Source organism: Dipteris shenzhenensis, chromosome 26 (assembly GCF_047967505.1).
Source record: "Dipteris shenzhenensis isolate YYH24624 ecotype China chromosome 26, Dip_SZ_1.0, whole genome shotgun sequence".
In the NCBI taxonomy this organism is placed as follows: Eukaryota; Viridiplantae; Streptophyta; class Polypodiopsida; order Gleicheniales; family Dipteridaceae; genus Dipteris; species Dipteris shenzhenensis.
Window position 1 is genome coordinate 7,588,618 of NC_141621.1, and position 12,643 is coordinate 7,601,260.

Below are 12,643 nucleotides of genomic sequence, written 5' to 3' on the forward strand. Positions count from 1 at the left end.
TCGTCACTTTCAAAGTTAATGTACATCATGCCTTTAGCTCACATGAGGAGAGCACGCGGGGACATGGTACCAGAATAGGAATGGGGGGTTTGAGAGCCTCCTATGTGTGCATCAAGTTGGGATGCCACATGGACAGATATAGGTGGAAGGAGTCATCCACATGGCTGCCACATGATCAAGTATTGGAGGTGGGCAGGAATGACATCAGGGAACGCTATCAAAGGACTGCATCTAGAGCAGCACCAGCCTGGTACAGAAAGGCTCAACAGAACAGCAAGTCGAAATCAGCAGCAGACAAAGCTGCGCAAACAGGAGCCTTCTTGAGCTGCAGAACAGAGCGGGGCAGACTATAGGCATGCTGGAACATTGCGCAATCAGCAGTTAGTCACCTATCTTGGACCAGGCAAAGTCTGTAGAAACAGGGCTTTTATAGGTGTAGACAGATCGGCTGTCGAGTTGCCTGGAACAGACTGGGCCTCACATTAGGCTGTCCAAAAGTGCAACAAGGAGGTCACATCCATTGTTGGTGGCCAGAGAATGCACAGCAGTTTGCAGCAGCAAGAAGCAAAGTTTTGAATTACAGCATTCTCTTCTCCTCTCTACCATTCTTCTGTTGCACACACCTTAAACATCTACTATTCCACTGCATGGAGAAACTAGTCATTGGGACTAGGTTTTTCTAACTAAGTACAGTGCCAAACACTATGATTGGAAAATATATATATTTAGAGGGAAGTGCCTTACAGTTTTGGCGTCTATATTTTACAATACTAATTTTTTTGCATATGCAAATAGTCATGGCCCTTTATTTGCAAGTCTTCCAAGGTGAAAGATGCATGAAGTGGCATATTTAAAATTTGGCCAAGGGTGACGAAGAAGTTGTACAAAGGCTAGCATGAGCGCTTTAGTAGTTAACACCAGCTAAAACAAATTGTTCTTAGATGTTACATGCAATTTGATAGCTTTGTTCCCTCCAAAATCACGCTGCGACTACCTTTCAACTGTATTCTAGTTCAAGGTGAAAGTAACATAGCGAATAGGCATGGAAGTCTTACAAACTAAAATTGAGAACAAGATCACTCCTGCACAGCAGTCAGCTGACGAAGACCTCCTTCACTACAGACTACAGTTCTTTCAGTCATTACTGTCCCAAAACGGATGGGACCCCACAAAGTGGAGGTCACATGCCTTCCCTAAGAGATCCATAATGCATTTTAGTGCACCACCAAGACATTGTACATGATTTTACAATGAGTACAGAATTGCATAGTCAAATATAATGGTGTGATCATGGGTCATCAAAGCAGTTCATCGATGGATATTGACGATATCATCTAGGAAGAGGAACATTATTTTATTTATTTGGCTTTATCAACACAGAGGCATTGGAATGAGTACCCAATTGGAGGCATTGCTTTTCAAATAATGTCAGAAAATGCAAAACATTGTCACCTTCAAGAACCTGAATTCTAGCTATTGCATCTGCCAGTTGCATCTTTAACTCTGTTACCTGCTGCTGTAGATTAAAAATCTTGTCATGGTACCCAATTATGGGTCGATCTAGACCTCCTCATACGTATATGTGCGCATATGGAGAGGATGCCTTGGCTGTGGCATATCGGGCCTGCGCATACGGAGAGGGTATCATCGCTGCAACTGTGGCATATCGGGCCTTGCTGGCTGAGGCTTTTGGGGTTGAGGGAGGGGATTTCAAGGAGAGGCTCCGCCATGTCTACTGCTACCCCTTGGCTGAACTAACCCCCTGGCTGGGCTACAGGGTCAGCCCAGCTAGGGGTTAGAGGGCTCCCAGAACTACTGGCTGTTGCAACCTATTAGGTGTACGGGACTTTGTACAGAGGACTAATGGAGGGTGAAGAATGTATGTACGGGCTGTATGGGCTGACGGGAGAGCGTACGGGAGGTTTGACGGGTTTGACTATGGATGTAAGGCGGACTGACGGGAGTGTACAGACTGTATGGGCTGAAGTGACGGTGTATTGAGGATTGACGAGGGTGTATGGACGAAGGACGTACGGGAGGTCTGACGAAAGGCGTAGAGGAGCTGACGAAGGGCGTACGGAAGCTGACAAAGGGCATACAGGAGCTGACAAAGGGCGTAGGGAAGCTGACAAAGGGCGTACGGGAGCTGACGAAGGGCGTACTAGAGGTCTAACGAAGGGCGTACGGAGTCTTCGGAAGGCCTGAGAAACAACCCAACCACGACCAAGGCCTGATGCTGTCCACACCGTCAACGTAGACTCATGTGCAAGGCTATTGAAGAGGCTTGTGCTGTCCCCAGGCATGCAGCGGAGCTGCATGAGTGAGAGGTGTGGACGGAGGAGAGAATCTGAGAGATTGAGAAAACTGTGTGAAAACTAAGAGATGTGGAGTTAAAGAGAGCTGAGAAAAGAGCTAAGAAAGAACTGAAAACTGGAAAAGGAAAGCTGCTGAAACGGAACACCAAACCTCTACTCCGATCCTAGGCTATGGTGCTCAATGGACATCCTCCTAGAATCACAATTGGACTGCTGAGTATGCTGCTGTCCTTCAAGGATCTTTGGAGGGGCTAGAGGCTGCACTAGGCTAGAGAAGGAGGCTATCTTGCTGAGGGAACTGGATGGGAAATGAAGCTGCAAGGCCCCTTTAAATAGGGGGCTGGAGGGGCTTGGTTGGCTGCCAGTCGACCAGCCTTCCAGGCTGCCTGGGGAGAGGAGAAGGCTGGTTTGGCCTTAAAAGGTGCACTCCCCAGCCTGCTTGGAGCTGCCTTAGAAGGCCCTTTTGGGGCTCCTATCTTGACTGCTCCTGTCCTCCTCACTTAGTCCAGCCGTTGGGGGGCCCTCTGAGCTCCTACCCTAGTCTGAGACCTAGACCTATAACCTACTGAGTTCTCCAATGGGTACCAGTGAACAACGACTGATCTAAGGCTTGAGAGATTGACCTACGTGGCTCATGCATGACTGTCCCTGGACTAGGGCTCACAATGGGGTCACGGCATAAAACAAAATCACTTGGATTAGGGATCTACTAGCACTCGTCGATGTAGCTAGGCGTCACCTTCCACCCAATGCAAGGATGTATGTGACATTCCCTCCCTAAATTGGCAGTAAATGCATGGCCTCCAAGTAGTCCGCCAATATCTGTGTGAACTCCTGGAAAAAACTTTCATCTAGCCAAACCGAATCATGGGTCCCTCGATCTCGGAACTTCATGTAGAATTTGCGGATACGTCGTCCTAACCCATGCTTCCATTTGTGGTGGAGAATCTTCTCTGGTTCTATAACTTATGCATCAGCGATCACTTCAGGTTACTACTCATCTATGATGTCACTGAGTGCTAGGCGAATATAAGGCTTCAACCACGAGACATAAAAGACGTGCACTGTCCAACTGCCTGGAAGCCGCAACTTCATGGAGAATGAGAACAGTTTGTCGAGATTGACCTATAACAATAAGGTTATTACACTGACACAGCAATTAGGTGTGTCCAAGACCAATAAGCTGAAGCAGTTCATTAGGGGGTTAGACTCCAACATTTGGCTCCTTGTCCGAAAGTTTGACCCACTTACCTATAAGCGTAGGCTTACCCTGGCTCAAAATCAAAAAAGATGTTGAACGGGGAAAACCTAAGCAAGTCCAACTAGGAGCCAAAGCCCCGCAACAATCTTTAAGCCCAATGGGTAAAGGTCCTCAACAACAAGACAATGGCTTCTGGAAGAAAGACAACTAGCAGTCTTTTGGTCAGAAGGAGTTTAAGCCTAAAATGACTCCGGATGAAAAAGCTAAAGCGGGCATCACGGGAGGCTACTTACAACCCGACAAATAGAAGCGGTACCACGCGGAGCATCATTATTTCCATTGCCACAATATCCAAAGCATGGAAAGATATACTGCCCAAAGTGGCTGGTGGAAAAGGCCGCAAAAGCGCCAACTTCTACCGTCTCCACTGCTTTGGCTCTCCCAGCCCCGCCTACCTCAACTACAAATGCAGTTCTACCTGCTTTGAACGCCAACCCATCGGTAGTCTTTGAAGGTAAGAAGAAGGGCGTGCTCGACGAGCAAAAGAAGGTCCTCATCAAAGCCTATGGCACAGCTAAAGGGCAACCGTTGTTGTCTTATTTGACATGGGGAGTTCAAAAGACGCGATATCCCCTCAACTCACCAAGAAAATGGGACACACTTGAGTGCCTCATGAGCTTGCAGGGGACAACGGATTCACACCTAGGCTACGCACTTAGATCACACACAAGGCCGAAAATTTTTCGTTCACAGTTCAAAAGGTCTCTTTTCAGCGGGACTTCATCCTCACAACATTATTAGGATGCGACATGATACCAGGGATCCAATGGTTCCAAGAGTACTCACCTATGCTTTGATTAGCAGCAAGATTCCTTCACAATTGTCAAAGGATTATCTAAGCCGGCCATTATCCGTGGCGATGGGGACAAAAGTATTATTGGTATTCCTCTGATTTCCCACATCCAAGCATCCGGAGCTGTTCGCAAACGCAAAGACACAATCTATACACTCGCTTATGTCCGCTAGTAGCTGAACTCATTGCAGCCACCTTTGGGGTAGGCCATGACGGATGTCGTCCAAGAGTCTCAAGATCTCATGCTCCGGGACGATCTACCGCCACAACTTCCGCCTCACAAACCCGAGGACCACCATCGCATCGAGTTAGGCCTAGACTCTAACCCCCAATAAGTTTTTGTATCGATTATCTAAATCTATGGAGGAAGAGTTAGAACAACAGCTGGCGCAAGGTTTATACAGCCATTCACTTCGCCTTTTGCGGCTCGAATATTATTTATCCAGAAAAATAATAAGTCAGCACGATTATGCGTCGACTACATGGCACTCAATAAGATTATGGTCAACAATAAATTTCCAATACCCGCATAGAATACATCTTAGAGAGCTTAAACGATGCAAAATATTTTTCTAAGATAGGCCTTAAGGGTGGTTATCATCGGGTCCGAATATTTGACATTAACATCCCAAAGACAACAATCAAGATGGAGCGAGCTCATTACGCATTCGTAGTCATGCCATTTGGTCTTAAAAATGCACCACCAACGTTCAATGAAATGATGTCGTTGAGCATATAAGAGTATGTTGTTCATCTTTTTAGATGATATCTTAAGAGATCTTCTCAGCTATAGTAGAGCAGCACATAAGAGATGTGCGGAAAGCCCTCTAGTTTTTACGCGACAATCAGCTCTATCTCAATGCCAAAAAGAGTGAGTTCGGACTGATAAAAACCCAGTATCTGGGTTATATAATTAGTGTAGATGGCATTCACTTGGACCCCAAAAAGGTTCACGCAATCACAAGCTATGGGCAGCCTCCAAGACGGCTCAAGAGATCTGATCTTTTGTAGGGCTTTGCCAGGCCTACAGCTCTCACATGCCCGAATCCTCCGCCAATTCAGCACCCTTAATAGATCTATTAAAAGTGTTAAGACATGCCGACAAAAGATTTCCGTTACCAACTCAACTTTACATGCCTTTCACGATTTACAGTGGCTCGCCACTACAGCTCCTATTATGAAAATAGCATCTTGGGATAACCATTCCTAGTCATCACAAATGCAAGCAATGTGGCCATTGGGACAGTTTTACAGTAGGAAGATAGGCCCGTGGCTTACTATAGCAGAACGCTCAATGACGCCGAAAAGAATTACTTGATCTATGACAAAGAATTACTAGGAGTGAATCAACTTGAAGCATTGGAAGACGTTCCTTATGGATGGACTTTCACAGTCGAAACAGATCACCAAGCCTAAAGTGGTTTTAGACAATGCCCAACTCCCAGTGGAGTGATCGGTAATCTCGATGGAGTCAAGTATTTCAACAATTTGGGGGCATGATCGAATATGTCCCTGAAAAGAATAACCCCTCGCCGATGCTCTAAGTAGGAAAGCATCCATTCGAAAAGTTTCAAGGGGCTATTTTGCTCAAGATTCAAGGGAAAGACCTTGATTCTATGAAGACACAGTACGTGGATTCAGCGGAGTTTGGCACTCAGTATCAGTTCACTACGACTCTCGCTCCTGGCCATTACTCAATCCAAGATTGGTGGCTATTTTACAAGCATAGACTATGTGTGCTTAAAGACAAGCGGCAGACCCTTCTCCGTGATGCCCATGACGCCCTCACAGGTGGCCATAGAGACATCAACAGCACATTGGAGAAACTACAGTGCTACTTTTACTGGCAAAAAATGTGGAAGGATGTGTATAGTTATGTGAAGAGATGTCAAATATGCCAAAAAGTAAAAGTGTTATATCAGAAGGCAGCAAGCTTGCTTCAACCCTTACCAATCCCAAAAGGTCCTTTTCGATGAATTTTGTGGGACCCCTTTCGGCATCTGCAGGTATGCGACACACTCAATGTCTTACCATTATTGATCGTTTTAGCAAATTTTGTATACTTATCCCTTGCAAGTAGATGGCCAACGCAAAAGACATAGCCTGCTTATTCATCAGGTATTGGTATCCGATTGGAGGATTGCCACAGATCATTACCATGGACAGGAATTTCAAATTCACCTCGCATCTTTGGAGGACCCTATTTGAAAACTTCGGCACCAACCTCAAGATGTCCAATACATCCCATCCACAAACTGATGGGTAATCAGAGGTATATAATCTATTGGATTTGACGGACTAAAATCTTATTGTCATGATGCGTAGTCAAAGTAGGAGCGGTATCTTCCGCTCGTGCAAGCCATACTGAACGATAGCATTGGTCGTACACTATATAAAGCAGTTTTTGACAGGCGGTTTTCTTCACTCCTCACCAAGATGATCTCCCCATCTCTTGAAGCCAATAAAACTACAAAATTTGGCAAAGATTACGAGGTCAGTTAAAGACTGCCCCGCCAAAGCCCAAGCAGCATACACACGCCAAGCCAACCAGTCTCGTCGAGATGTCAACACTAAAGAGGGTGATTGAGTTAAAGGATTGTTAAGCAAAGTTTGAAATAGATGGACAAACACTGCCCCAAGCTCTCCTTCAGAAGTTTTGGACCCTCCCCATGGGATAGACGAGAAAACTCGTCTTTCAGATTCAACAGGTACTAAGGCAGTGGAAACAGAAGTCAAACACAAACATATCTCACTGGAAACTCATGACGTGCATGGTCGGGTCAGTATAACTACTGGCCTAATGCTACCTCCAAGTAACCGCCTCACCGGTCAAATGAAATAGTTGAGTGATCGAACTTACCGTCATATTTCATGAAGTTTGACGTGGACCGAGTGAGTGGAGTAACCTTGGCTGATGTAGAAGCTTGTGTGGAAGCTGCACTCATGCTAGCCTGCATAGTGGCCAACATCTGTTTGTGCTGAAGCAACATGGCTTCTCGGTCGAGTCAGTGCTGCTTCTCAGCTAGGGCCACCTCGTCACATCTAAGTGACTCCTCCTGTTTGCATTTCTCGCGCATCAACAAGAGCAATTTTCCAAAATTCAAGATTCCCCTGCTTTCTTCTAGTTTTTCACTATGTTGCCTTTTTTTCGTTGAGCTTCTACTGAGCTTTCTCTAGCTGCTTGTCTTTTTTACCCAACTGCCATGAAGCTTCTTCGAGCTGAGCCAAAAAGATTTGATTTTGTTGCATGAGCTTCTTTAACATTTCTTGAGTGCTGGACAGAAGCAAAATTTCTTTGTCTTCCTAGTAGTCGAATGCTTGCTCTTCTTCTCTCCTTTGCTGCCCCATGATGTTGGTCCGCATGTCCTTTCAGATCTCAGCAAACCTTTCACTCGCGGTAGTCAATCTGGATTGCAGAACGAAGCTCTAATACCAATGTAACATGCAACGGTTAATGATCGTGTAATCGCAGCAAGACCTTCTTAAAGCTTATTGCTAGGTACATGCGTATGCACCACAGAGAGGAACATAGAGAGAGTTTTAGGGTTAGAGAAATGTAGACGACACCAGATTGGGTCCCTATATCCACTAAGGACCCCCTTCCCCAAATAGGGGAGAGAATTTGCTTTATACTAGGAGAATTGTGAAATACAAACGACACTCCTTCAGAGAGCACGGAGGGAAAAGATAGATGAGCGCACACTTGGCTTGGCACCACACTGCCAACACAACCGGCTCATACAACACTCACAACTACCACAATCACCAAAGGATGCAACACCACAGCTTCTCTATGCGAATTCTTCTCAAGAAACAACCCCCAAGAACGCAAGAAATCAACCACCGCTCAAAGACAATCTTGCAACGAATAGACAATAGAGAAAGAGATGCAAAGGACGAGGAAGAACCAATATATCAGAGGTATAGCCACAAACAAAAGATGCTCTGCTCACCACCACTCCTCTGGCGACACCACCTTGTTGGAGTTCACAAGAAAATTTGACATGCTTCCTGCACAGCTGCTGTCTACAAATTTGACAATAACTTTTCGCCATGACCTCGGATTGAGACGAAGTAAAGACAAAAAGTGTAGCTCTCAATCTGATCTTCAACTCTTCAAATCAACTCAGAGCCAGATTGTGAGCGCAGATGCCCCAAACGGACCGTCGAACAGACGACTATCTCAACTTCTGCAGCTTCTCCGCATTCTCTAGGAATAGAGCCACCACCTCTAGCAATCGAAAAGACAAGCAAGCTGATTTCTTCTAACTGAGCGCTCCATCCTTCTCTTTTATAGCTGAAATCGAGCTTGCTTTTTGGCATCCAAAGAAGACGAACTCCACAAAGATAGAGATTGGGCTATTGTTGGCTGGGTTCTAGCACCTTCTTCATGCTTGAAATAGCTTCTCGGCTCCATAATTAGCTCCCCTGCTACTCAAACCAAGTGTCTCCATCTTTTTTAGTCAAAAATCATGCCTTTTTGTTCAAGCAAAGGTGAGGCACACAATCCCCTTGTTTTTAGGCCTTGCTCCGTGCCTTTTTCATGCTTTTGCATTTTTTTTTAAAAAAGCTAGTGCTCCCTACCTAGTCCCTAACCCCTAGGTGCTACACATGGATGTCATACATAGCCAATTAGCATCCACAAATCATCTTGCAAGCGCTTGTCAAAATCATTCCACCAACGGAATGCAACTCCGAGGATGACCCTACGAACAACTAACCCACGAATGCATGAGAAACAACCCAACCACGACCAAGGCTCAATGCTGCCCACACCATCAATGTAGACCACTGTGCAAGGCTATCGAAGAGGCTTGTGTTGTCCCTGGGCATGCAACGAAGCTGTGTGAGTGAGAGAGGTGAAGGGAGGAAAGAATCTAAGAGATTGAGAAAACTATGTGAAAGCTAAGAGATGTGGAGCTAAAGAGAGCTGAGAGAAGAGCTAAGAAAGAGCTGAAAACTGAAAAAGGAAAGCTGCTGAAATGGAACCCCAAGCCTCTACTCCAAGCTTGGGCTATAGTACCACCTAGCCACACTCCTGGAATAACAACTGGGACTGTTGAAGATGCTTTTGTCCGGCAGGAACCTTTGGAGGGACTAGAGGCTGCACTGGGCTGGAGAACGAGGTGGTTTTGCTGAGGGAACTGGATGGGAATGAGGATGCAAGCCCCCCCTTGATTAGGGGCTTCGATGGGCTTGGTTGGCTCGCCCAACCAGCATAAAACAGCCGACCAGCCAGTCGGCTGGTTGGCCTTAAATACCTGCAGGTTGCCTAGAGAGGGGAAAAGGACAGCCTATAAAGGTGCCCTCCCGAGCCCTTTCTCCTTCGCTTGGAGGCTGCCTCAGGGGCCCTTTTGGGCTCCTAACCTAGGAGCTAGCTAAACCCTAAGACCAACCTTCTGAGTTCTCCTTCAGGTACCACTGAACAAGGACTGATCTAAGGCTTGAGAAACTAATCTACGTAGCTTGTGCCCAACTATCCCTGGACTAGGGCTCACAATGGGGTCACAGCATACGACAAAATCACCTAGATTAGGGATCTACTAGCACTTGTCGATGTAGCCAGGTGTCACCTTGCACCCAAGTGCAGGGGTGCATGTGACAAGGATTGCAAGCGGCTATGGAGTATTATGAAGACTGCATCAACGTTGTTGACGACCACTTGAGGGAATTGAGTAAGTATGAAGTTAAGATGGCTAGAGTGCAGAAGGCTCTGAGAGAATCTGAGGGTAAATTTCTGTTTCATTGCTACATCTATGCTTACAATTGAACAGAAGTAGGTGGCGTGTGTGGCGAAGATTCTGAAAGCTCAACTCGAATCCTCACTATCAGAAAAGATGCACTTAAGGTTCAGATTGAGGATGGCTCTATGGAGAAAAGTGCAATTGAATCGGATAGACAGGGTGGCGCCAAGGGTTGCTGAGGACAACATAGACATCAATCAGTGCTCAGCTATAGGAATAGATAGATGTTCTATAGGACCAACTGACCAATGAGTCAGCTAATAAGAAACCTTGCCATGCGTTTGGAGACATTGATCACCTCCGAACAAGTCGCTACGCTACACGATGATTGGAGTATCTACATCAAAGAGCGGTACTTGTTCAATGCCTATCATTTTTGAAACAATACCCTCCCAGAGATCTACCTCTCTTCTAGCTAGCAACTTTGACCATCCACTCACCGCCAAACTGTAGACTTCCTCAAGGCTCATCCTATACACCTTCTCCGCTAGAAAAGCGTCGCCATTGATCGCAGGTTAATGCCAGTGCAAGCACTAGTACACCTATTCAGCAACTGAACCAGCTTTGATGCTAATGCCTCTACAAATCATTCAGAGGCTTTCACTACCTTGCTCGCTACTCAGGAGGGGAAGATTTTCTACTGCAACGATGACATGATTTACGGATCTTTGTGACAAGGAAATGTTCTCTCTCTCCGAATAAAGATATTCCTCCCAAATATCGAACGATGGAAGACCGTCCTCGAAAACCCTCGACTGATGACATTGAACATCCCTACAAAAGTGGCAACTAAACTTATACGTTTCCAGTCGAGCTATTGGGTTTATCTGTGGGTCTTTGCAATCGCTATCGTAAATCAACACTCGAAAAGCTCTGGTCTTCATATATGAATACAACAGAATTTCAGGGACTTAAGTGGAGTTGCACCAGCTGGACTGCGCAATTGAAGGCCATCACATCTTATCTTGATCCACAAAAAGGTGTCTCTTTCAGATTGTAGCACAGCGTGTAGGATGCAGCTTGTCTCCGATCACCAACAAGAAGATAAATGCCCGAGTTTAAAACATGTTTTCAAATCTATAAATTTATTACAAATTTTCTATTTTAACATACTAAATGTGTATTTTCTAGTATAATGCATAAAATTTAGTCTTTAACCTATTAACCATGGACCCCCCAAAAAAAAAGGCAGAGGACACATGGCAGCTTGGAGGAGAAGAGCCTGCCACGTGTCACAAAGAAGGAGCTCTTGGATGGAGGCTTGGAGGGGGGAGGAGGTGAAAAAACAAGAGGCAGGCTTTGGAAAGGAGGTGGAAAGCAAAGAGGCAACTTTAGGAGCAAGGAGGAGATAGAAGGTCATTGGAATGGAGGAGATGGAAGGTCACCTTCGGGAGGAAGAAGGAGATGGAAGGTTAATGGAATGAAAGGAGGAGATGGAAGGTCTCACAGCCATGGGTTAAGACCTGAGTGGTTGAGGATGGTCATGCATCTTTGCCCATGCAAAGCACAGGTTCAGTACTCGTCTTCTATACTTCTATACTATCTATAAAGGAAGGGTTGGCTCAGGGAGGAATTTGGAGGTTTGGGGTGCTTCGGAGTTTTTGGAGATTATCCACCGTTCAATCATGATCCAAATGAGAGGTCACCGTCGGGTCCCGAGCCAAGGCAAATGCAGAGCAAGAGGAGGGTGGTGTGACATTGCCACATGGTGAGAGGTGTGAGGAGATACAAGCACGTGGTAGAAAGCAGAGCTAGTACGAGCACGTGACAAAAGGACGACGACACATGCGACGTATGGCGCAACATCATAGTTGCTCGCAAGGCATGGATTGCCACACTCGCGGGGGCTGTGCGGATTGCCACATGGCACAAAATAGCCACGTGGGTGCAAGGAAGGGACAGAATAGCCATGTGGGTGCAAGGAAGGATGCAATGATGTGGCATAGTGTGCGATGATGTGGGCACAATGCAAGGAAGGACACGTAGATAGTTTGTTCGTGAGCATATTAGCATACTCAAATGGGCGAGAGAGAGAGAGAGAGAGAGAGAGAGAGAGAGAGGCGTACATGATACTTCCTAGCATGGTTGCTAGGAAGCACCATTGTGCCTAGCAACCCTCGTGCTGTCCCTTTGTGTGTGTGTGTCTGCACACACCGCTTTTAAGAAGAGAACACACAATGTATAGACCTTCTAGGAAGAAGAGGGATACCACGTAGTCGCGTAATCATATCTTCTAGGGTCTTCATAATTCTTGAAATTAAAAAAAATTTAGGATCCCATTTTGAGACCCAGCAGAGCAAGTCATGCTACTCGTGGTTTTTAAAAGGCCATTACAATATAGAAAAGCTCGATTTTCATAAGCAATACTCCTCTTCCAAGATTATTTATGGTCAGTTACTTTTTTTTTGCAATGCATGCCACATTCTGTCATGTAACCTCCCTTTTTAAAACCTTCACACTCTTTGTATAAAAAGGAAAAGGCCTGATATCCCGTGCCCTCTTGTTTCTTGCTATATAACCCTTTTCACTT

At 45.8% G+C, this 12,643-nt stretch overlaps 1 protein-coding gene across 5 annotated transcripts in view; it reads right to left on the bottom strand.

Moving 5' to 3' along the window:
• Window positions 1-11,168, bottom strand: part of LOC147884603 (propionyl-CoA carboxylase) — a 120,781-nt gene extending 109,613 nt beyond the window's left edge. For 2 of the 5 annotated variants that reach the window (XM_087397438.1, XM_087397434.1), the window contains exon 1: window positions 10,554-10,692. In XM_087397438.1, coding sequence (XP_087253564.1) covers window positions 10,554-10,583 — 30 coding nt within the window. In that variant the 5' untranslated portion in view covers window positions 10,584-10,692. Of the gene's footprint in view, window positions 1-1,510; window positions 1,731-10,553; window positions 10,693-10,720; window positions 11,020-11,040 lie in introns of those variants that run through there. The other 3 variants (XM_087397436.1, XM_087397440.1, XM_087397439.1) reach the window with 3 other exon arrangements.
• Window positions 11,169-12,643: the final 1,475 nt, after the last annotated feature.